Here is a 25,652-nt window from a genome sequence, read left to right on the forward strand (position 1 = left end):
CCCCGTCTACTCACCATTGACTCCATCAACTCTCCCCGCATCTCTCTCCCCCACCATGTCCTCAGCAACAGGATCGTTCTCGGCCCCTACGCAGGTCCACACATTCGATGGTGTCCTTTCCGATTTTGATGGTACAATTGTGGACTCGACTGATGGTATTTTCCCCCTCATCCTAGTCCGCCTAGGACCAATTGGGACCAATGCTAATCATGCGGTATTAAACAGCAATTGTGAAGCACTGGCACCAGTGAGTCATCAGACCACCCCAGCACAACGCGACCTCCGAGAGCAGAATCTCTAACACAAATTTCGTTACAGAATTGGCGCCGAGCTTGGCGTTGACCCCAAGACTATCCTCGCGACCTCGCATGGCCGCCGCAGCATTGATGTAATGGGTCTATACGACCAGACTAAGGCTAACTGGGACTGTAAGTCTACCAGCCAATCCAAATGCCCAGGAGCGATAGTTATCTTCCAATATAAGCATAGGATATAAAACTGACAGCATCCCCTCCTTATAGATGTCAATGAAATCGAAGGCCGGATCCCGAAACAATATGGCGCCGATGCCGTCGAAATCCCCGGCGGCCGCGACCTCCTTGATGCCCTCGAGTCATCTGGCGCAAAATGGGGTGTTGTAACCTCCGGCACGCGCCCTCTAGTCGACGGCTGGCTGCAAGTGCTCGGCCTCCCACACCCCAAGAACCTGGTGACAGCAATGGATGTGCCTCTCGGCAAGCCCGACCCACGCTGCTACCTACTAGGCCGGAAGCAGCTTGGCATCGAAGAGTCGACCTCGATTGTCGTACTCGAGGATGCACCGTCTGGTATTAAGGCCGGTAAGGCTGCTGGATTCAAGGTGATTGCGTTGACGACGACGCATTCGCTGCACCAGCTGCAGGAGGCTGGTGCGGATTGGATTGTGGAGGATTTGAGGAGCATTTCGGTCAAGGCGGTTGTTGATGGTCAGGTCCAGATTGAGATCAAAAATGCGTATCAATAGATGGTCGCTGACATCTCGGTTTCGCCGATTTGTTGCTGCATGGGCAGGGATGTATTCTCGCATCAGCTGCGTAATGTGTCTTTTTGGAGTTGGATACACAGCCAAAGGAGGGTCTCATGTCTTTTTTTTTCTTAGAAGTAACACACACTACATACAGCATAAACTGATATATATATTCATTTCTTTTTGAACTTTGCTATCAACTCTCAGTTTGTCTGGGTTGGCATAGAAGCGAGTTTTCTCGAGCTAGAAGATCTGTAAACAGGAAATGTCCACCATTTGTTTGTATCTCCCAGGAAGGAGAGGATCACCGCTGGTAGTGCTGAAAAAGGGTACCTGGTATCTACGTAGAGACGGAACCCAGTCGTTTTGCTGCAGTCTCAGGCAATGTAGCTGGTTCTGATGCCCATTTGGTCTTTTCAGCAGGGCTGGATCGCCCGACCACAAGCACTAGGCTCTGCATATCCTGAAACGATGCAGAGATACAAAGTCCTGAGGTAACTCAGGTGGTTCCTCGGCCGGGGTTGTAATCGGGCTAGGCAAGGTGCGAAGTGCAAGATAGGGAGTACCTATACGCAAGTTCCGCATATAACCATGTGCAGGTACCTTGAAGCAGATGGAGTTCACATCCGTGTCGCACACGAATCAGTTATGGTAACGTTGCTGCAGACGAGGCACGGAGTACATGAGTACGCATTTTATGACTACCGACAAGTCTGGTAACAAGGATTGTGGCTTATTCTAAACCACTTGGCCGGCAAGGATCAAGCTGTATTGCTGTTGGCACGGTAACTGGACGCCCTAGACCACCATGGCGTGCGTGGCGGATACATTTCGTGGGTATGCAACTACTCAATCCTTGCAGCTCAAAGCCGAATTTGTTCGGCAGAGCGTTACAGGACGCAAACGCACTTGCTACTCACGTCTGATCCAGTCATTTTGGCAGGGCGGGCCGCAAACTACCGTTCATGCACGCTTGAGCCCTGTGGATATGAAACCAGGCCGTGAGCACGGGAATGCACCTCCGAAGAGAATGATTTCAGGTTTCGAAACAATTCCTGGTCTGTTCTTATTGGGGCTGGGCGTTCCTGTGGCTGCAGCGAGAATTCTGCAGCTGCAGCCAGCTCTTTCGGGAAGAAGTTATATGCTCACGAGGATATGGATATCCCCCGGCAATTTTGGAAGGATAGTATTGTGCGGATATCATTGGCGGACCAAGTGTGGGATGGATACATCTTACCCAAATTGGAGACATGTTGCGAGTACGAAGCTTCGAATAACATGCAAGGGGGAGAGGTATCCTATGCATGAGTCGGAAAAAGGTGATGTTCGAATGCAGACTCCTGAATATCGTCACAGTGACTGAAGCAAGAAAGGCGATGTGGATGAGCTATTTTTCTCCAAACTGGAGGGGTTCCTCGTTCACCTATTACATTGCACTCTGTACGAAGATGTGTGATGACGGATGAGGGGCTGCAATCTCATCACATCCAGCGTATCTTGTCCTCAGGCGCTTTCTTAATTCCGATCTGGACCACAGATGGGGGATGCACCGGATTGACGGGCATATCCAATCATGTTGCAGACCGTTCCTCTGTGACTGATCTGGCCGAGATTCTCCTGCGGCCTCACGCACTAGGCCCGTGAATGTGACAAATAATTCCAAGGCTATATGCAGGGCACTCGATATAGTCGCGCACCGCCACAGTATCTTGATCTGCGCCACAAGGGAGTCCCGAAGACGAAGATCTATCACATAGATCTGCAGAGAGCACAGCTCAGCCACCTGGCTCCCGACCGAAATACTCCGAAGCCTCCCCCAAAAAAAAACCTGGTTGACGAGTCAAGAAAACCAAGCCATGCACCGCCCATGAACAGGGGGTTTAGGAAAGCGGGGATGTCATACGGAGTAGAGGATTGAGGATCCGAATATCAAGGTTTGAAACCTGATATTTAATTTTGCCATCACACTGTCGATCAATGCCCAGGGAATTGTGTCCCCCCCTTTTTTTTTCTTTTTTACGTGCAAGGTAACGGCTCACAGATCCAATAGTCAGATAGAAGGGATCCGTGCGAGAGAAAGTTACGGATCGACCCAGGGGGGTCATCATAGCAGATCCCCCGAGTTTACAAGATCTGGGTATAATAGCTCAATAGGTTATAAAGTACCGGTCTTTTTGTACTATGTCATTTTGATGGAGTACATGTAGAAAGAGATCGGAATTCTCGGCCGGACTAAGAGTAATATCAAACTGGTCCATGTCCACGCTGCTCGGATTGTACCTATATGCGGAGTACGTGCTTGCCAGCATATTTGACCATGAGACCAATTTGCATGTGGGTCATGATGTGAGCACAATCACGAAAGAAGTCATATCGGAAATCCCACTGGCTGTGATGAGCACGATACGCGCCCTAATGCGCATGAAGCTTGAATTGGGAACTTCTAAGTTTTTACATCACTATCACATCCATGACAGTATTTCTTCTAAGCAAAAATAATGATACACCACGATACCAAGTTTGGGGAGATACAAGAGCCACGTTGTGTACAGTGTCCTCTCATGTGATCTATCTACTCCATAGAGCTACTAGTCTTAAACAAGTCTGTGCTATGGATGTTTTTTCCGAGTCAATTCCTCTTTTTGGTAATCACTCCACCAGCATTTTCTGATAGATATGACTGGCCCATCGGACCTGATAAACCTGGATCGCTAGAGCGTTGCCGGGTTTTTGGGTCAGATCATACCAGATAAAGTAGTCAAGGGGGTAGATCACTAAATTAGGGCACTAAATTGGGGATGAGGGGGGGCTTATGGCCAACTAGACCAAAGGTTCCGTTAGACCGGTTCATTGTTGCCTTATTCTCTCCGGGTGCCACTAGCCATGTGCCTATGGGGCCAGTGTTGGGTCCCCTATGCGATCCCGTCACCGTGAGAAGCCCGACCGGGGACCTCTCAGCCCCATACGGAGTACTCCGTACCAAGTACAACATACATGGTTTAAAAGTTATCGCCCAAAGATCTTAATATTCTACTGTCAATGCTTCTAAACGACTAAGGTCAAATCTGCTTAAACACTCCGTAGTATAGAATGCTCTGTACGGAGTACTATGTATATACAGTTTAGCTATCTAACTAACCAACTACCTAATTAAGCGTGGTATGAAACAGAGTTGAGACAAAGAAAAAAACACCATAGCGTCAAGGCGGTGTCCGGAAGACCAGGCAGTGATCATCCGCATGTGCATGTTAAGGGGTAGACAAAGTTGCTGCAACCCTCGTGACTTGCTTGCATGGAGCGAGTTATTTCAAGACGTTTAGCGCCCGCTGAGCAGGGTCCAACCAGGTCCCCGGGAAAGGATGAGATTGTGTCACACCGGGAATCTGGTTGGACCTTGGAGAAATCGAATAACAGGGGTTAGAAAAGATGCCCAAAGAGGGGGCGCCACATCCAAGGAAAGAGATAAAGAAAAAAAGCTCGGCAGATCCTTGAGTGATCGACGGGGGATCTGTCGACTATTGATGTTTAGTATATCTTGGCTGAGCTGCCATGCGCCTGCACTAGTATCAATTTGTACTAGTGGAAACCAAACACTGTTACAGATAGCTCTCAGTTGCTTCAGGAGTCAATACTCTATATTATACCCGTATCTTTGTACTCCGTATGGAGTAAAATCGACATCATTCTGACGATCCTCGAATCATATGGGTTGTACCCGAGAGACTACGATCGGCTGACCCAGAGCACCGGTGTCCAGTCACCCGGAGTACAAGGGAGCACTTGGACTTGACCGGGATGGCTGTTTGGGAAATGTGACTACCTAAAATCATGCAAGTCCCAATCACCGTGATCTGTGCTCATACCGATTGGTTATTACCATCTTTGAAATGAACTTGAAGCTATAAAATCATCGGTACTCTGTACTCCGCAGAGCAAACAATAACATAAAGGAGATCCACTGATTTTATTTAAATTAAATTCTTCTGATGATTTCCTTTGCAGCAATCTCCTAGGATCAGACATGACGCTAATGCAGGAACTGGATTTTTTTGCGTTTGTGTTTTTTTGTAAGCGGAATACGCAACTTTGGATGTCCTGAAGAGAACTTAATTACCGCGGGAGGCATCCGAACCAAACTTTCTCCACAGTTGAACCCTGGCTCGCCTTTGTTTACTCCGAAGTTTCCAAGATTCACAATCTATATGCGGGTACTTTAGTATATTAAGCACATTAGTACTGCTATAGCATATTCAAATATCTATATGAGATCCAACTTGAAAGGGAACCTATGGGGTTTTAAATTATCTTTACACATCTTTGAAAAGGTTCACGAGGAGAGCCCGGACGGGATCGGAATCATGTTCTGGGCCAACTCTATTCTCGAAAGAAAAAATGAAATTTAAAAATGACAGGATACATACAAGAAGAATAAAAGAATACAAGATAAAATGAGATCAAAATGTGACTCTGATGCAGTCAGGCCGCCACCCCCTACCGAGCGGGCGGTAGCGCGACTCCACAGGCTAAAAAAGGATGAAATACGGTATAATTCGTATAATTTGTGTGGATATTCCCATTGAAACTCCAACAGGTACGGAGTACGGAGTAGATCCAAGATCTGAATTGCTTTTCCCATAGCTGTTTCCATTATTCTTTAATATAATTCTTTATTTCTTATACTCGAAGTACATGTACTCGCAAACCAGGCACAGATAGTACATAAGTCTCATGTACCCAGTACACAGACCTTTTCATCTGATGTCCCGTTACTGAACAATACCCTATCACCCAATCATATCATACCATTCGGCAACTCTGTACCGCGCTTTACCACCCGTCACCCCCGATCTTCCCCCCCAGCGCCTCCAAACCCCATTCTCTCTCTCTTCATCCTTTCTTTCTCCCACACAGTCTTTCCTTTACGCTTGTGTTCTTTGCTTTTTCTTTCGTTTCTTTTTCCATGCACACTCCTTTGGCTTCCTAACTCCCGAGTCTCTCCTTAACATCGGCCATATCACAGGCTACCACTGCTTTTTCTTTTTCTTGAAGGATTGCCCTACTTCCTTTACATCTACAAGGTCCCTGTCTCCATCATAGGTTGACCATCCTAAATCTACTTCATGATATAGACCTTATTTCTCGAAGTTGCCAATTTCTTGTGCAGCATCTCTATCCCCGTCTCTATCTCTCTCGCTTCTCCCGCAATTTCCTATCTCCTATACCTACCTACTTTCCTCTTCAGATCGCCATGAGCTATATCCACCCCTCATGGAATTACCCGGGTCATCAGGGTATTCCAATGGACCAACACATGGCATATGACCCGTCTATGGTCCCTCCTCCGATGATGCACCCCATGGATGGTTATATGTACCCTCACCCGCCAATGGAGATGATCGACTATTACCACCAACCGATTATGGACTATGACGAATACACAGAAAATCTGTCGCGCCCACGGTTGACCAAGGAACAAGTTGAAACCTTGGAGGCCCAATTCCAGGCCCATCCGAAACCAAGCAGCAATGTTAAGCGTCAATTGGCGGCTCAGACAAATCTGAGTCTGCCTCGCGTTGCAGTATGTTAAAAAGAAATAGAGATTGCAACCTTCTTGTCTACCAGGGAGCTAATTTAGTGTGCAGAATTGGTTTCAGAATCGTCGCGCAAAGGCCAAGCAACAGAAACGCCAGGAAGAATTTGAGAAAATGACGAAGGCAAAGGCCGAAGCCGAGGAGGCTGCGCGCCGGAAATCAGAGACTTTGGACCAACTTTCTGGATCTCGAAGAGGATCAATCGCCAAGGAGGACTCTGAGAAGTGCGCTACTCCTAAGCAGACACCAACCTCCACATCCAGTGGCCATGTCAAGACAGAGTCCACGTCCAGCCGTCCCAAGCACCACAAAACAAAGAGCGAGTCGGCAAGAGAAGCAACTTTTGCATCTCTGCAGAGGGCGCTGAATGCTGCTTATGCTGCCCGGGACCGATTCGGTCGCCGGATCAACCCCCGGAGCAAGAACGACCCTGTTGCCGAAGAAGAAGAGGAAGAAGAGGAGGCAGTGTCCCCTAACTCAATGCCGCCACCAAAATCGGTCACTCCAGCTCATGATGGGAATCTTGGCAACATGAACTCTTCCTTTTCGGGCTGGTCTGGTATGAAAGAAGAGCCAGCTTCGTGGGGATCCAGCGAGCACAATGAGAACACGGGATACGGCACTACAGAGCAAACCTCATATACCACTTGCCACCAATCAATGGCAGAGATGCCTAACCCTCCCCACTCTGTGCAACAGAATTTGGACGTCTACTCGAATCACCTACCCCCTCACAGGGAAGAGTGGTCTGAGGACAGCGAATCACGGCACGATAGCGTTGTCTACAGCAACATTCAATATCCGATGTCCATGCAAGCACCAGATATCTCTGTCACGCGTCGTGAGTCGTCTAGTGCGCTCACTGCCTCACTAGATGGCATCGGAATCTGTACTACCGGCCAACCTGGGCTATCTCAATCTGTCGAGCAAGTGGAAGCAACGTGCTGGAAGGAACCCGGCAAGGAGCTGGATCTCGCCGCCCGCCGCAAGCGCCCTCGCCCCGCTGCCATTGGTACCTCGGGAGCTCGTCCTTTGGCTAACTCGACCTCGATGTCCTCTCTCTCACCTACCGCTCGTATGCCTAGCTCTGGTGTCGGAAATTCGATGAGACAATCCAAATCAACTCAGAGCCTCAATGCCCGGTATGCCGGTGTGAGGAAGGCATCGGCTGCCCAGCGGTCCCCTCTTAATTTTACATTTGCAGATTCCGGATCTATCAAGAAGGCCGAGAAGATGCTGCGACCCTCAGTCTCGACCAATACCCTAGCTCCACCCACTCCCTTGACCCCGCAAGACCTCCAGCATTTCATGCCTGCCTCCCCCACGGATAGTAACTACTGCTTGTCAGCCCACGCGACAGCCCACTTCTTCCCCACCTCCCAACCCATGCAGGTCAACATGGCATCACCTCCTACCACGCCAATGGATATTTACTCTCCCTTCCCTTACCAAAATGTGGCCCCAGCGATGTCGGCTCCGGCTCATGTCTCTTCCTTCCCCGAATATCTCTCATGTGACTCAATTCCCATCCCAGCCCGCAGCTGGGCCGACAGCGCTTCTGTCCCTTCGCCCGAGTACCCGGCTGGTCTCCAGGTGCCGCATTCAACCAACGTCTCACCCATGGGATATAATGGGGCCACTGATCACACCGGTCAGTCTTTCGGAATGGAATCAGTCTCTGGCTCTCCCTCTTTGATCTATTCGATCGAAGATACCGACATGCCAGGCTCTGCCGAGCTCGCGGAAAGGAAGCGGACCGAATTTATGATGCATGAATTCCCAGAGCACGATGCCCGCTTCGGTGGCCATCATTTGCCATCAATGGAGAAGCCCAAAGCCTACACGTTCGCGAACAACACAACACCAAGCAACTACCCTTCCTGAGGGAGGGGCCCTTGGCCTTTCCCTTACTATGGATGTATGAGAAATACGCGACAACTTTTGGTGTTTTTGGTCTGGGACGAGTTCACTACGCAAAACCTTTCGCTTTCACCTTTTCTTCTTCCCCCTCCGTACGCGGAGAAACACTGTCACTTTATGTCGTCTATATACTATTTCTTTTCGTGTCTCTTTATTTGGAGTGTATTCACTGGGTTTTTACATTTTTACATATTTGGAGCATTCCTTGCATGTTGTTTATTGGCCTGGGATGATTGTTTTTGTTATTTTTGGTGTCTGATAGGACCTTTTAATTTCTGCCGAGGTCTCTTACGGGAACTTCGAGACCTCTTTTTACATTCTCTGCTTTTTCTCTTGGACCTTTTTTAACCCCGTTGGAATCGGGTATTGTGGATGGGATTTGAACTTGGGCTCTGCATATGGCTGCATTTGGTTTTCCACATTTTTCAGGATACATATACATCTGTTACGTATCTATACCTCATATATCTCAAAAAGGAGATCTCTTAAACATAAACATTTTCAAGCTTCTAGTAAACAATTACCCTTTTTGGAATTCATGACGAAGTTCTGCACGTGGCGGACGATAGGATGTCATTGAACGCCGAAAAGCGGATCCACTAGACTACACTTCGCACGTGCGTTTACAGTCCGAGGCCTTTTCACATACAACATATAAAAGGAGCGTTTAGACATATTTGTCGATCTCATCCTGAAAGAACAACCTGAGATTTAAACCCGATGAGACTCTCCCTTGGTTTCGCCCTGGTGGGCCTGTCTGTCGTGCAGGCATCGACTATCAAGTACTCTGTAGTCCCAGGCTACTTCCTGCAGGATGAGGAGACCACTGATCCAGCTACATTTGACTATGTAAGCGTAAATCCAAACCTTGGAAATGGTTATAATCCAAAATCCATATGTTTATCCCTTGAATCATTAATTCGGTCCACTAACCTGTTCAGACAGCGGAGAACTTCGGCCTAATCGACCGCGCATATCCCGCAGACAAGGATCTCAGGAAACACAAGTCTCTAACCCAATGGGAGCGCTTCGACAATCAGGTCGCCACATTGAATGACCATTCCCCACCACACGTCGAGTATAAGGTTCTGTTCCTTGGTCGACATGGAGAAGGCTATCACAATGCTGCCGAATCCTACTATGGAACACCCGCGTGGAACGTAAGTCCCAAACTATCCACCTTAACCACACACTACGACCAAACCTAATTATCCTATTTAGTGCTACTGGTCTAAACTCAGCGGCAATGGCACATCAACCTGGGCAGATGCCGCCCTTACACCGAGCGGTGCCTCCCAAGCACTCAAGGCAAACGCCTTCTGGCAAAAGGAAATAAACGAACAACGAATCCACACACCGGATCTCTACTATGTCAGCCCAATGACACGCACCCTTCAAACCGCCAACTTAACTTTCACGGGCCTGCACCTACCAAAACACAGCGCCCCCTTCAAGCCGACTATCAAGGAACTCTTCCGTGAATCAATCAGCATCCACACCTGCGATCACCGCCGTAGTCGTAGCTACATCCACTCACTGTTCCCGCACTGGCGCATTGAACACGGCTTCACCGAGGAAGATGAATTGTGGAACGGCGTGACGGGTGAGTCTAGCGGTGCGCAGGATCTTAGAAGTGCCCAGGCATTGGGTGATGTTTTCTTTTCTTCGTCTAAGAAAAAGTCGTTTGTGTCAATTACCTCGCATTCGGGTGAGATCTCCTCGCTCCTGAGGGTTGTCGGACACCGGACCTTCAAGTTGAACACTGGATCTGTTATTCCGGTGTTGGTTAAAGCTGAGAAGGTTCACGAGAAGGCGCCGGTTACTTCTGTTCCTTGGGATTTGACACCGCATTGTACGGAGCCGCCGGTCACCTCCGTTACGGCTTGTGTGTGTCCTTCCGGTGCGGTGCCTGTTACGACGCCTTTGGCTACGGGGGCTTAGGGTGGTTTGTTATGTGCTCAGTTTATTTCTTGTGATATTTGACACTACCGAGGAAAACTAATATGTACAATGCAAGAATAATCTGCCGCTTTTGCCCTTCCAATGTTGGCGACGTACATCAATCAGTACAGACATTGAAGACGTTACCTTTTGCCTAAGATGATACAGTGCACGTTCCTTATTCAAGACTCCTTTTCTACAATGTCTTTTTTTTGTAATCTCTGGTATGTTCGTTCTCCCCCTTCGCATTAGTGATGTTTTGTGCGAACAAAATTGTGCAAATGCCACTCACACACAAGACCAAGTACAAAAGGGAAAAAAACAAAAAGAAACGTCCCCGGGAAGGCTTGAACTTCCAACCTCCCGATTAACAGTCGGACGCGCTAACCAATTGCGCCACGGAGACTTGATTGTGGCAAATGTCAGTGGAGAACGAATAGTGGAGATTTCATGTATTTCAAGCGAGAGACGACTGAAGTTAAGCATTTGGATGAAAGAGAACTAGTTACAGGAAAGGTACAGGGTCAGCATAGGGAACAGTGAGGAAACTATGAAGTAATAACACTAGAAATCCATGAGGCTACCTATATTATACTTCACTACAATTGGTTGAGTATCTCATGTCCTTCAAAGTCCCAAAAATGTCTATATTGTACACATTTTGTTAACCTCAAGGGTACCCGACTAGTAATTCTGCTGTACTATGGTATAAGAAAGGATAATGGATGAAAGTGTTTGAAATAGGAAAAAATCAGGGTACGGGGAATAGTGCGGGGAATTGGGAAGAGTGCAGACAAGTATCAATGTTGTATAGAATGAACTCCATGAGGCTATACTTCTTTTTTACGCTTCAATAGAGATGTCCGATGTGTCCTATGTCGTATTATTATATTATAGTTATAGTGATAGTAATAGAATGTTATACATTAATTGGTCGTTTGTACAGACTCAGCCTTTGTTTTTTGCCATCAGTCTATAAAATTGGCAAGGCATCTGAACAGAGTGATATCTGAGAAGGCAATTAAAGAGGCCACTGGAAAGTGGACTGAAGAGATATTACAAGACCGCTCATGCGGCCGAATATTCTTGTTAACTTAAACCAACGCAGAGGGCATGGCTCTACAGACTCACTTGTAGAGCATCATTTGACCCCAATATAGTCATTTGGTTTATATATCATGAATCTTCCTCGCTATTCATCAAATAAGTCTCCGTGGCGCAATTGGTTAGCGCGTCCGACTGTTAATCGGGAGGTTGGAAGTTCAAGCCTTCCCGGGGACGTTTCTTTTTTGTTTTTTTATCAAATCTATTTTTTTTTTATTTTCAAGAAGGTAATTTACTCTGTGTGGTCTCGCGGTAAAAAAAAATTTCTTGTCTAGTTATGCAGGGTGAAGTTAATTTTAACTTGGTCAAACTTTATTTATTATGGTACATCAAGTGCATCCATGGATGTACAAAATCTTTCTTTCACATACTCCCGAGGTCTGCATCAAAGGTTTCATTTTAGTCAAGTTTAAAATAGGCTCTCATTCGTTGGGGATTAAGACGTGCTCTTGAGGTTTAGTATATGGATATGGGATGGGGGGGGGGGGGGGGGGGGGTTGGGTGGGTGTGGGTGGGTTGGTGGTTGTTGGTGGTTTTGTGGGGGAGAGACGGATTGACTGCTGCGTAGTCCATGGTATCGTAGTGCCAGAAAGTCTCGCTTGAGGCCATATGGACTACATAGTAATCCTGCATTACCCATTGCATGGTACTGGTATGTCTTAATAGGCAGGCAAGGTTACAAGATGGTAAAGCTTAATTTATCCATGATGTTTGTCGCCACTGTACTTTGGGGGTTTCCAAGGTTGGTCGAAGCATATGTATAGAAAGAAGCCTTAGTCGGCCCTTTCTCTATCTTTGCACTTTCTACGGCTGTGGATCAACTCTTCCTGGTCGTGTGTTGCGATGGACATGGAGGGACACAGTATGTCTTACTAGGCTGGTTCGTGGATTGTTCTGATTTGAAGAACTGTTCCATTCGGCATATCCCCCGTGTTGGGCAAGAGAAACAACATTATCACTATCTGTAAGGGGTACTATTAAATAAACCGCCTCCTTCGTCGCTGCATCGGAAGCGACGTGCTCGGCAATTGTTGCTGGGGCCACCGGGTCTTGCTCGCGATAGCTCCGAGCTATGAATGTGCCTACGTAGTAAAGATAAAGGCTTGTGTTAAGTTCCCGTCCTCGCGATCATTGTTGGAGCTATTCCCTGTCTCCTGGGACCGCTTACTCGCCAGCGAAGCTTGCTCGCATCTTGGGCAGCACCGGACCTTGGTTTCTGGGACAACCAGCCCGCTTTCCCGGCGTCTTCGACGTACCTGGAGATCTTCTACTCTGCTGGTTGCTTTCTGCCAGAGCCCAATGTCTAGTTGACACTAGTTATAGGGGATGTCAGTAGCTAGAGGCATAGGCAATTGCATTCGAGGGCATGATTTAGGCCCATATGCTCTATAATCCTATCGATATATGTTCTGTGACCGAGAAAATTCCTCTGTCACTTCGATAGAGACTGCTGCCCGGGAATTTCCCGGTATTTTGTATTCACTAGTGCCAATGTTACCGACTGATTTGGGTCACTTGATCTGCTCGATTGATGAAGCAGTAATAACGGTGTCGTCGCTCTCAGTCTCTTAGGCGAAAGCTCCAGAAGTACCCTTTTGGTTGTTCGGTTTTCATCGTTTTCTGATAATTTTTTTTTGACTTGGTACCAGCATACGTACTAGTATATAGTATATAGTACATGCGTGAGCTATACCCGGTGGCTGTTTGGTTGGTTATAGCGTTCGGAACTACCGATGCTCCTTTCTTGTCAGTGGATGAGGATCTGTCACTTCTTTGTTGGTGCTATCGGCGCCTTTTTCGTGGTGTCCGCTAGATTTTTCTCAGCTTGCTATATGTATATAGTATCTGGTGGATATAAAGAACAAGTCCGAGGCCTCACTATCGAACATTTTACTGCAGTGACCAAAATATATATATTACTCGGATAGTGATAACTCAACGCAAAGTTCCTTTTATTTCTTGCGGATTCGCTTGGAAATAATAGTATATCTATGTTAAATAAGAATTATAAAATATTTGATTATTGTTAGATAAAGGAATTTAAATTGTATAGTTATCCTGCTAGTCATCAAGGGTATTCCATGTAGGACAACATAGCGATATTTGGCTTATAATTACAAAGACCACTAGGTCTTTCATCAAACAAGTCTCCGTGGCGCAATTGGTTAGCGCGTCCGACTGTTAATCGGGAGGTTGGAAGTTCAAGCCTTCCCGGGGACGTTTCTTTTTGTTTTTATATTTTTTTCTGCCCATATATATCATAAATGCAACAGGTGGTTTTTGGTTTTTCTAAAACTAGTTTCAAAAAAAAAAAAAAACTCGGCTGCCGATGCGATCTTGTTATGTCTCTCTAGTGGTCTTTTCAGTTATTTACCCTAACTGTCTTATAGATAGATGGCAAAGAATGGCGGACAAAGGATTTTCCCATGTGTATAAAAACCCTCGATCAGAATGGAATAGACATACATAGTAACACACGGATAAAGGCAAAAACTTATTGATGTTATTTTCTGTATAGACTAACTTAATCAAACCGTCTATCCACACAACGAATTTTACGAAAAAATTGAATCCAACAAGAACCATGCGTGTACTTATGAGAAACAAGCCGACTGAAACCACAAGGAATGAAGTATGGGGAGTAGCAGCGGAGAGCAACGTAGAAAAGAGAAACTGTCATGGGAAAGACATACAAGGTAAACATAAGAAGCATTGATACATAGACAAGACAACCGGGATTTGAAAACAATAGAGGCCAAATACACAAGGCTGATGCAAGTGAACGAGGATCACACATTTCTTTGAGCCAAGAGACGATCAGATATCCCGGGCAAGGTACAAGAAAACTAGACTGTCCATAGCGATTCACCCTCTATCGACGGCGTGTAAGAAAATCAAACAAAAACATACATATTCATAATCTTGTAACACACTGTCCAAAGTAGCAGAGATGTAAACGCCGAGGGTAAGAGACCAACGCCAGCAAAGGAAACAAAAAGAAAAGGCAAAAAACAAAGAAACGGGTACCTCGACTAAGTACAACTCAACAAAGGGTATAGAAGGTTGGCCCAGATTAACATTAGCCGAACATCCTTCGCCATGGAGTAAAGGACGTATTGTATTGTAACACTGGAACATCAAAAAATGAAAATATTTCAGGTATGAATGAAAGCATGTGGCGAAAGGTAAAAAAAAATCAAATCACGCCTCAGATGATGTGTAAAGCTGGTAAAAAAACGCCAATCTACATAACGCCGGCCGTCACAGCTAGTACGACCATCCCCCTCCTAAGGGGCTGCCAGACTGGCCTGGTTGAGGCTGTCCAGTTTGCATCTGGCCAGGTCCGGTAGGCCATCCGGGCATACCATTGCCTGCCATGTTCATTGCAAGACCCGGCTGTTGAGGGTTTCCACCCATGAAGGGTTGGCCACCGTGAGCCTGGTTGGGTGGATACATGGGTCGTGTCATGCCCGGATAACCGGCTGGGTTGGCTCCTGGATATCCCATGCCCTGCATACCCTGAGCCTGTCCCGCTTGAGCATGCTGTTGCATCTGGGAATATTGCTGAGGGATCTGAGGTATTGCCTGTCGCTGTTGGTTGCGAGGAGACTGGTGGTGATGTTGCTGCTGCTGCGGATGATGCCCAAGGGGAGATGGGCTTTGTTGCGGAGCTGCAGACATTTGTTGACCGTACTGAGACATTCCAACGCCCTGGTGGCCCGACGAGGGCAACGGGGACGGCTGTGGCTGCGGAGGTGGCTGTCCCCAAACCTGCTGTTGCTGCTGTGAATATCCGTATGGAGCGGCCTGACCCATACCACCACCCATGGATGGGTTGGATCGCTGCTGCATAAGATTGGGTTGCATATTTGGTGGGATCCTTAGGCCAGCCTGTCCAACAGACTGTGGATGAGCTTGCTGAGGGTAGTTTGGTTGTCCACCCATCATAGGATTAGGCTGCATAGGAATCTGCTGAGGGAGCATATGTTGCGTATGAGCGGGATTTGGCATCCCCGCCGAGGGGATCTGTGAAACCTGAACAGGCTGTGACACAGACAAACCCGAGTCAAGAGCAGTAGACTGGTCCTCTGAGTCCGGGGCCTCGCGGGGCTTGGAGTAAAATTCATCCAAGCCCTTTTGGCGGAAATTGCGCTGAATACTCAACATTTTGTTGAAATCAGACGTATGTTGGGCTTGGTTGATGAGGTCTGCTGCCGAGCTGGTTTGCGTGCGGTCGTGGTAAGGTTGCCCAGTCATTTCTTGGCGGGCACGAGGCATGACAGTGTAATCCCGCAGCCGTGGGTCATCTGTCGTCGACATATGAATCATGGGGAGCGGAGTTAGGGACAAAGAAGATTCAGAAGTATCCAGTGAGAGCCCATGAGGCAACGGCTCGATGGCATTACTGTAGACAACATCGTTATGAGGCAGCGCCGGCAACAGGTTCGTAGCTGGCTCTGAGATGGAACCATCCCGAGCCTTAGCCGCCCCAGGGCGTTTCTCTCCAGCGAGGTCATCCTCCGTGAAGCCCTGCTTCCTAGCCTTGGTCTCCCAGTAGTCATCTCGAACCCGACGGCCATTCACAATCACCCGGCTTCCGAATTGTCGGAACATGGATCTGGCAGAGACGATAGCGATTTGGCGGGATCGATAGGAATATGGCAGGATATCTTGCTGGATAAGATCGTCTTTCTCGATCTGAGAAGCTATGATTTTATGCAATGATCGGTTCTTGTTGAACAAAAGATATGAATCACGGTAGTTCAATACCCTCGCACACTCAGTTGCAAGCATGAATAGCTTGTTCCCTCGGAGAGGGACGCGGAATGTCCGGCATTTGTACTCACGGCCACCCTGCGGGTATCCCATAGGATCTGCCTTGGTCTCTCCTGCTTCATCAAACTCTTTGGGGATGTACTCATCGCCTTCTTCATTCAGTTGATCTGATGTGTGATCCCTCACAGTAGGGAGCGCTTTGACTAGAGCCTTTGTTGGTGTGTTCTTGCTGTCCGGCGAGGCAAGAGATGGCGACCCGGCAGTGGCTTGCGGTAGTGGGCGTGCCTGCATTTGAGGGGTTTGAATAGAAGTGTTTGCGATGGACTGTTCACTAGAACTTGGCCGAGGTGTCTTTGGGGGACGTCCGCGCTTGCGGCGACTTTGTTCCTCTAGAAAACGAAGCAATGTTAGCATCCACATCGCCAAGTATTGAAGCTGTGACTAGGTAAAGTGCAAGTGCTGTTGGGGATATGAAACAGTACTGGATGGAACATGTTGACAATGCCTTCCCGTTGCCCACGTACCATCATCCTGATCCCTTTCGACATGTCCAATTCCCATGCGATCTGGAGTGCGACTACGCTTGACACCACGGGGGCTAGCTATTGCATGGGAATGTGCTGGTAGGGCAACAGAGACTAGGAGGGGTATCAGTTTGAAAACAGTGACGGGGAAGAGATACAGAAAAAGTTGAGGCAATTAGCAGGAAGATGTGATTCATTACATCAAGTGGTCTCGTAGAAAACAGAACGCGCGCGAGAATTTGTGTTTAAGAGTGAGATAGGAAAAGGCGCGAGGCCAAGCAAGAAATGCGATAAGACACATACCAGAGTTGCTCAGGTTTGCGGGATCGATGGTTCCCGAACCATCAATGCTATCTATGCCATTCATCGTAGATAGGGCGTGAGATGTGCCATACATAGCGGATCGAAAGTAGGACGGTTGAGCGGCTGTCGCAAGATGGCGCGTCAGGTGGACGCGTAAGGCACCCGGGGCGGAGAGATCAAAACAGGCGCAAGAGAGCAAAAGGTGCTTATGCAAGTCTTTCAGACCTCTAAAGTAGATTTAGGTCAAGTCGTTAGGAGCTTGAGGGTCTTTATGGTAGAATGGATGAACTTGGGTTTGAGAGGGGAAGGGACTCGGGGGCGGTGAATGTGGCAGCCTGAGGGTTCAGGTGTTCTGCAACATCAGCTTGTTGACAAAATGCACAATGAGATAATGCGCAGATCAAGGTTCTTGATGTCTTTCTATTGTATCTCTATTGGGGAGACAAGTCTTGCAAGGGGAAAGGGGCAAAAGAAATCTTTTTTTTTAAAAAAAGAAGGAAATGGTCATCTCGTGATTGGTCACGAGTAGAAACAATTAAGACTCACAAGTCTGCTGCTAAGAAAGTGGCGCCGAATCAGACGACGATTAGCCTAATTCTTGCAGGCTGAAGATGCTTTGGGTTTTGTAAAGGCTAGGCCAAGTTCGATTTGAAGAAGTAAAACATACATCGGATATCCAAGATTAATGGAATATTTGTAATTTTGTCCCTCAAAATAGTAGATTGATTGGATGTTGATTAAAGGATCAGATCTGAATGGAGGGAATGATGTGATCTTTGAAGGGCGGGTACGGCGCCAATATACGAACAAGGTCAATAGAAGACAAATGAGCTCATGAACGGTGGCATTAAACTGCAGCATAAGCGTAGAAAAATGATGCTTTTCCTTTCTTTTGACTTCTTTGTTTCATCCAACGATTTTCCGAGGTGGCACAACGATCGAATCCTCGATATGGGTTGAGAAACATGGAGAAGGACCCTGCGTCTTTTGGGAAACAGCGTCGAAACCTATGCAGGAAGGGGAAAAATAGAGGAAAAGAGTAAATTAATTTCTTTTTATTAAAAAAAAGGTGCAACGGTAGCACAAGAGAGTACAACGCTCTATGGATACAGAGTACTTAGGGTCTATATTGGGGCCAATCACGAGGTCAGTCACATCTGAGGTATTGGTATTGTTGTATTTATATATTCCGATTCTAATATTTAATGATTAATAGAAACCAATATTTCTAGTGTTAAATATGGAATGTATAAAAAAACCAATAACTCTGTTTACGTGGACCTGAACGCCCTTTTTCCTATTCTGATTTCGAGTAATGTCCATCACAAATGAGGCGTAGTCTAGGCACTGTGATAGACTTCCGATAGAGCTATAATCACGCCCAGTCAAGTCTGGATCATGTATTGTGTAACTTGAGATGTCTTAAACAGCTTCCGGTGTCAAAATTATAGACGAAAGAAGCATGACGTAGGAACAAAGAGAGAATCTCTGACAAAGAATAGTGTAATTGGATCCACAGCGGAGAGAAGATATCATTGATGATGTCTGAATATATGCGTGTTTCTCGCTGGTGTCGATTAGTGTCGTATGCAAGAGCTGAAGGTCCAATCCGAAGTAACAAATATGTGCAGTCGGATTATATCGGGTCAAGCGTACTAGAAGTCATAAAAAATATCAAAACAAGAAATAACAAATGGAAAATAAGCCACATGATACTCAAATAATCTTGGTCACATAGACTAAAGAGGCAGTTCATGTTTTATGCCGATATTCGACAGGTCGGGCGATAATCCTCCGGAGAGGGTAATAATGGGGAGCCGCTTAATAAAGGAAGTGAGCGAGAACAGTGGGCTCAGGCCTCATACTGTCAGCCTAGCAGGGGTTAGCGACCATTTAGATCTAGTGCTTTATGGATGGAGATGGCGCATGTTCCTTCATTGTGAGGGACATGATTTAGTTCAAACTAGAAATGTGTGATTCGAGTATTACCCAGAGGATATAAGTGCTCATTATCTTGGAGAAGATGGGATAAACTTGCATTTTAGTGAACCCAGGAAATATTTTAAAGCTTCATGGCATGAACTATAATGGGGATCGAGCGGTCGTGTTTGCAATATAACTGACAACCTTGTGTTAGGGGCACGGGTACTTTCTCAGACCAGGTGTTATTCCAAGCCGAGGGAAGACCCTTGATTCGTCACATAATGAGCAGATGACCTACAGAGGAGGCTGTAAACGGAACTGAGAGGGTCATTTGCGCGGGAACTACGGAGTAGGTAGTCGATCAACGGCCCATGCGTGACTAGAAACGTAAAGCCACCTTAAAATTCTCCAATCAGCGCAATTCTAGATAGTGCACACGGCACAGTGCACTGTTTATGTGAACAATATTGCCCTAATTGGAGTTAGCTTTCGCTCATATACTCCGGAACCGCACCGTCCACCGACGGCTGTACGAGGTAGAGCAAGATGTAGTATCGTTACACAATAACGCCCGTCGCGACAGTCGGACTACATCATTAAGTATATTGCAAATGTACAAGGTTCGAAATGGAAAAAGCACAGATAGTTTATACACGCTGTCCTATGTCTCACAACACCCCGGTCTTGCAGAGCTGCCGTTTTCCACGCTCGGCACCCGGCTTTTCTTCCCCGTAACACAAATGGCAGGATTTGTGCCAGCCTCACAGAGCACAAGGTGACTAGTAGCTCCAAATAGGGAAAGACTGAATCTATCTTCCATCGTGCACGTTTAATTTAGACCTTGCATGGTTCACCTGGGTTCTTTAGTCAACCCGCCAAGTCGATCTATACCCCGGATGCAACATGCTTTCTTATTACCACCTTAAACAACGAAATAAATTAACTTGGTGAACCATCGACTCGCGCCGAGTGGTGTTTCTGTTCTTTGTTACGCAGATCTATTGGGTTATGTACTTCAATGTTGCTTTTAGACACGAAAAAAGTACATCTGATAATGTGTCCCTATCAATCTCATCAAACCGAAATGGGCGGTAAGTAACGTACATTCATAGAAAGGACGACGATTGCTATACCGCCACCTCCTGGCCACAGCCAAGCTTTATCATTGAAGGTGCCTAGAACAAACCCCGCCAGTTCCACCCCTACATTCCTGGAGACCTACACATATTGGACAGTGTGGGGCCAGTTGATTGAGACAGACGCATGCTGATAACATTATTTGTTCGGGCAACAATGTATTAGAAATGCCAAAGTCGACATGACCAATGGCATCTCCAGCTTATTTGCTTTTTGACTTAATTTCTGGGTCAGAGTTTAGGATGTTTCTCTTTCGATGCAACATTAGGACCAAATTTTCTCCACTATTGACAATAAAAGGCAAAGGCAGCTTTGACCAAGAGTTAGGACAGAGTATACTCCTAGAGAGTAGCTTTGAAAGCCATGTGTTAAATTTATAAGGGCCGCCTATTGCTGCCTATTGCCGCCGAGTTGGAAGCGCATACAATTCACGTCTCAACCTACTATATCTCCTTTGAATAGTCGTAGTTCCCGGAACTACCAAAGCCGTGATCTGCATAGGACAGACGAGCATATGCCGGTACCAAAGCACGTATAAGCTGTATACTTACTAACATGTCACAAGCAAGGCAGAAACCGGGGGGCCACAATTTCCTATTTGATATAATGAGCATGCTTAATGTTGCTTTGAGAGTTGTGCATCGGGGGCCACGCGTTGTACAGGTTCACATCTCAAATTGTCGTATCCTAGCTTCAAATCTATCATAGCACACAGACCTTTTGGCAGAACAGAACAGTCTGATTGTTGGTATATACAGGTTTAACTTGCGGCGGATGTGGCCGAAACAAGTAAAAGCTGTACATGGGGATGTACAGCAGTGCTTATTCATACTGTATATTATGGCACGCAGATCTACCATGTATTGTGCTCGATCCAAATCCTTCTACCTGCGTTTCCCCATTCCTTGAATGCAACAAAGAAGCCTGGAGATACTATGCAACCCCGAGAGGCGTCCGTTGATTTGCTGGGGCTAGCATCCGACCCACCACCGTTTGAAGAAGATTTAAATCCAACGGCGCTTATAGCGATATTTATCTTTGAAGGGCCGTTTCCGCTGCATGCATGTCTACCTGGGTAGGTCTGGGCACGCTGTGGATGTCTTAGTAAGCCCAACTGCGCCCCGAGCCCAGGTGGCTTAGTTGTAAGCCAGATAGATACCCGGAGATAAGACCTGTCTAGGGTACGGGGTATTGATGAGTTCAAAAAGCCCAGTCGCGTGCATGCACTAGCGTGAATCAAGTTTGTTTCGGGCTGCAGTAACAGCACAGGCCGGAAGCGCCCGGGGTAGAGAACTCGTGACTCAGTGATCAGGTAAGATCTGCAGGGTGTGAAATCCACCAATCCTCGAAAAGGGGATTTTGGGAAGCCCATCTGGTGTTTTGCAGGAGTTTCTGTTTGCTGAACGCGCAGGTTCAAAGGGGAAGTTGCGTGATTAATTTGCTGAGGCTCTCGTGTAAATCGTAGATGTTTCTTCTTGAGTTCAACCATATACTATGCCTGTCTGCAATATATCATGCATGGTTTGTGTTGTGGTAGGAAGATATCGGATATGCTCGTCATAAAGCACCGAGAAGGAGCATATATCCTGGAGTAGATAGCAGTGGTTCGATCAAGTCCTGATCAGAATGACATGTCTATCCGCACGGTGCAATATCGGTGGTTAGAAATTAACAAATCAAGACACTGGATATAATTCGATTGTTAGCCATCCAGTCATCCTAGAAAAAGGTCCGATAATTCAGATCATTTCATGTCGCCTGATTAAGAACTGGAGAGACAGACAGAGATCTGACATCTCGAAAGAGCCAGGTCGATAATGGGGTGAAATCATTGTCTGATGTCCATGGAATGGGATTCACTTAAACTGACTCTTTCTATGTTTAAAATTTGTTAAAAAAGGAAGGAGAGGCTCAGTATAGAGATGCTGGTAGGACAACCGGGCCGGATCCGAACCACGGTAGAGTAAAAGGCTATCTCGAGATGTTACGTCGACGATACAATTTTCTGCAATAAGAGCGTTAGGGAATATGCCCGAAATGCGCATAGACTGAAATAAAAGACTATTTCGAGGGTTGGGAGGGCGGCTATAACAGAGTGGCGGCCGATAGCAGGATTCCCGCAGTACAGGACACAAACAGAGCCGCCTGGGCTGTTTATCCATATCAAGAGCGAAGCGACCGGATATCGTGGAAGTTTAGTGTACAGCATGTGTAATGGGGCGTTTGTTTCCAATCCCAGAGAACAATAATGTTGTTGACGAGTGCGAAAGTGGGTCTGGATATAATGCCGTAGAGTAGATCATCCTACCAACTCTACTGGACTCAATCCCTAGGGAACCGTGGTTGACAGTCGGTCTATATTTTCGCACGGAAATGATATTCGTTCTGGTTGGAGATTGATATTTCGCCTATTGCAAATATCTGATAGCACTGTTTCAATGGAGTACGGAGTACATGTAGGATCTACAGATATGAAACCCTCTTAACTGCGACCGTAACAAGTCACGATTTCGAGGTGCGACAGTTAACTGTATTAGTTTTAACGGGGCGAACTAGTTAGCGCTAGAAGAATTGTGGGTCCTACCAACGTGTGTTAGCGGGTACAGAACCTGCTTCGCAAGCGCCCAGCCCTTTCACAGGCGATTCTAGACTTCGTTGGGCTTGGCTACAATAGCTTCAAAGTTGGAATTAGTGGGGTCTACAGCAGATCGGACCATCTTTTTCTTTCCTCTTGTTTCAGTCGCCATCAACGGTTTGTATGTTGTAGATTTATTGTACTCTTTTATATAATTTATTTCATATGTGATTTTGGTCAGGTGGCTACAATAGGTCGGAGGGAACTCCGACCGTGCTAGGGTCTTGTCCATGCTTGGCATCCTATTTTATTTTGAGGGGCCGTTATGAAATCGGAAGTATCGGCAAGATAATTTCCACTGCTTTATTGCGTTGGAGGATAAACTTAGGCGGAGTTAAAATATTCGGGCGCCACCATATTGGTTTGCTTGGCTGGTGTCCACGGAAGGAACTGGTGTAGGTTTATAGCGGGGGTTTAGAGGATTGCCTCCGTTGCACGGATATTATAACCAGACGATTGGGGACTAGAGCCGGCTTCGAAGGAGTCCAAAGATCGTCAGGAGGGGCATCTTTCTGTGGACACGTACGGGAATGCTTGGACTTGTCGGTGTACGGATATTTTTCCAGTACATATTATGTCGGGACATATGTTGTATGTTGTACTTATTATTTAATATGAGGTGAAACTCTTATGGTTGGCTGTGGCGGAAGAACTGAAAGTAGCGTTTTACCCAGGGTTGGCGTTAGGGCTTGCTGAGTCACGTAACAATGCGATGGTGTTTTCCTTGGAAGGTTGGAACTGGGAAACTAGTATTTTTTATGATGTAGAGATGATTTTAATCTGGTTTTTATTTATTTAGAAATGAAGAGAAAGAAGAGTTACAAGTGATATTTTCCGGCATATACGAAGTAAGGCTAAAGCCGCATTCGTGAAGGATGAGGGGGTTCGGACTTCCTAGGAAAGTAATCCGTGGGGATCGTGAGATTTTCCTCCCCAATGTTTCTATTTTCTTTTTTCTTTCTGGGATTAGGGCGAATAAGCAAGATAAGCTCCGCAGAAGAGTCTCCACCGAAAAATTTTCGAAGCATCAAATGATCAAAGAAAACTGGGGCCATCCACTTCCAGAATAGCTACACCGGCAATCCCATTTTTGTCTGATTTTGTCTAATCATTTTAAAGAGGATATTAAACGAAATTGAAATAATTAAGGGAAAAATATCGACTATCTTTTTTTCCTGGGGTAGAATTAGTTTAATATAAGTTATACAATAAAAAGAGGAAGAAAGATCAGTCAAGGCCTGGAACCGGTTTCGTCTGGTGACACGGCAGACCGGAGGCGCTTGGACCAAGTTCCCCATTCTTCGGGGTATAAGACTCGTTACCCTTTCCCACCTTTTCTGGCCTTTTTTTGCTTTGGAACTCCCACTTTACACATATTCATAAACGGTCTCTTAAAAAATAACCTATGATCATTTAAAACATGAACGCTGCTACTACGCAAAAAGCCCCCAAAACCCCAAAACCAACCGCCTCCGTGCCAATTGTCCAAAATAAACGCTGGCCCCCTATGGCGAACCGAAATGCCCTCCCTTACAAGCTCACGCATATCTCAAAAGAGAAACTTGCTCGTGAAGCCACTGCACCAGACCCCGACCTCCGCCGCTGCGTGGCCCACTTTCGCCTGCACTGCGGTTCCGTCTCATGGACCGAGAATGACATGAAGTCTCGCATCAGCTCATTTGATTTCGAAGACACCGATGAAGAAGACGACGTGGATGATATGAGCAACAAAGAATTGCCCGTCCTAAAGAATAGAGCCCCGGCCAACGAGACTCCCGAAGTCGCTGAACAAGTATCATACACATCAAAATCAGAACCCGTTGCTGTTGCAGCACCCCCGGCATCGCCACCATCACCTGAAAATTCATCCGAGCATGGTTTTTTGGAAAAGGGTCGCAATTGTCTTGAGGCGACCTCCAAACACCTATGGACAGGGGGGTCTTGCATGGTCTCCTCAATGGCGGGTTAATCTCGCCCAATAACCTCTCCTACACTCTCGACCACCGACCATTTTCTCCTGATCCTTTACAACCGACACACACGATATTACGATTTGATGACCATAATGACACAAAATGAATCCATGTATATAACTTTACCTATGACAATATGTCATTTATAATTACCAAATCAGATTTTTTTTTTTTTTTGCTGGACAATCTACTTTTCCTGATTCCATTAACTCGAGTATTAGCAGCCTATAACGTATATGACCTATTGAAAAAGGGTTCACTTTGAAATCTTCCCCAAACTCCCCAAACTCCCCACATTACTCTATTCTTGTATTCCTAAGCTGGAAGGTCAAGCGAAGTGAGTCACCTGCCACGTAACCTAGGGTCACATGATAGCACGAAACTGGAATGACGATCGACACAATCTATTAATGTCAATATAAGAGAGCTAACGCAGGTTCAAATCCAAGAACGGGGCACTGTGGAACCATGATCCTCGCCGTGGAAACCAAAGGAAAACAAGAATTATGTATGGCGAAAAGCTGGAAAAGTGGCGAATCTCCCGGTTTCATCATAGCCATGTCACAATTTATATGGAGCCATCTTGAACCCACTCAGTGACATCCCATTATACAACATACTCCCATTATACCCTGTGGAAAATGGGTCCATTTTTGCTTCGGATCCAATTGATCTTATCGAGTCATTCTGCATAGCCTGACGTCTCTATGATAATCCAGATAATCACATCACATCTACCCTGAATCAAATTGAGTTGTAGCGAGAACATGAAACAAGAAAACGAAAGGCGAAAAGAGACAGGAACCATACCACATGGCC

At 46.4% G+C, this 25,652-nt stretch overlaps 5 protein-coding genes across 5 annotated transcripts; 4 read left to right on the forward strand and 1 right to left on the reverse strand.

Annotated features, from left to right (window-relative positions):
• Window positions 1-55: 55 nt before the first annotated feature.
• Window positions 56-1,003, forward strand: PGRI_035210 (HAD family hydrolase; the record flags this gene model as incomplete). Its single annotated transcript, XM_040791234.1, has 4 exons — window positions 56-155; window positions 226-247; window positions 319-428; window positions 522-1,003. The coding sequence occupies 4 exons, from the start codon at window positions 56-58 to the stop codon at window positions 1,001-1,003; spliced, it is 714 nt and encodes a 237-aa protein (XP_040645311.1).
• A 5,251-nt stretch (window positions 1,004-6,254) lies between these two features.
• PGRI_035220 (homeobox domain-containing protein) lies at window positions 6,255-8,481 on the forward strand (the record flags this gene model as incomplete). Its single annotated transcript, XM_040791235.1, has 2 exons — window positions 6,255-6,584; window positions 6,649-8,481. The coding sequence occupies 2 exons, from the start codon at window positions 6,255-6,257 to the stop codon at window positions 8,479-8,481; spliced, it is 2,163 nt and encodes a 720-aa protein (XP_040645312.1).
• A 756-nt stretch (window positions 8,482-9,237) lies between these two features.
• On the forward strand, window positions 9,238-10,458 carry PGRI_035230 (phosphoglycerate mutase family protein; the record flags this gene model as incomplete). Its single annotated transcript, XM_040791236.1, has 3 exons — window positions 9,238-9,366; window positions 9,459-9,677; window positions 9,739-10,458. 3 exons carry the CDS (start codon window positions 9,238-9,240, stop codon window positions 10,456-10,458), a joined length of 1,068 nt encoding a protein of 355 aa, XP_040645313.1.
• Window positions 10,459-14,829: 4,371 nt separating this feature from the next.
• Window positions 14,830-17,259, reverse strand: PGRI_035240 (putative nuclear localization protein; the record flags this gene model as incomplete). Its single annotated transcript, XM_040791237.1, has 3 exons — window positions 14,830-16,727; window positions 16,863-16,976; window positions 17,166-17,259. The coding sequence occupies 3 exons, from the start codon at window positions 17,257-17,259 to the stop codon at window positions 14,830-14,832; spliced, it is 2,106 nt and encodes a 701-aa protein (XP_040645314.1).
• A 7,021-nt stretch (window positions 17,260-24,280) lies between these two features.
• PGRI_035250 (uncharacterized protein) lies at window positions 24,281-24,829 on the forward strand (the record flags this gene model as incomplete). The annotated part of the gene is made up of 1 exon (XM_040791238.1): window positions 24,281-24,829. One exon carries the CDS (start codon window positions 24,281-24,283, stop codon window positions 24,827-24,829), a length of 549 nt encoding a protein of 182 aa, XP_040645315.1.
• Between the last annotated feature and the right edge of the window lie 823 nt (window positions 24,830-25,652).

Source organism: Penicillium griseofulvum, assembly GCF_001561935.1.
Source record: "Penicillium griseofulvum strain PG3 chromosome Unknown contig_86, whole genome shotgun sequence".
Taxonomy (NCBI): domain Eukaryota; kingdom Fungi; phylum Ascomycota; class Eurotiomycetes; order Eurotiales; family Aspergillaceae; genus Penicillium; species Penicillium griseofulvum.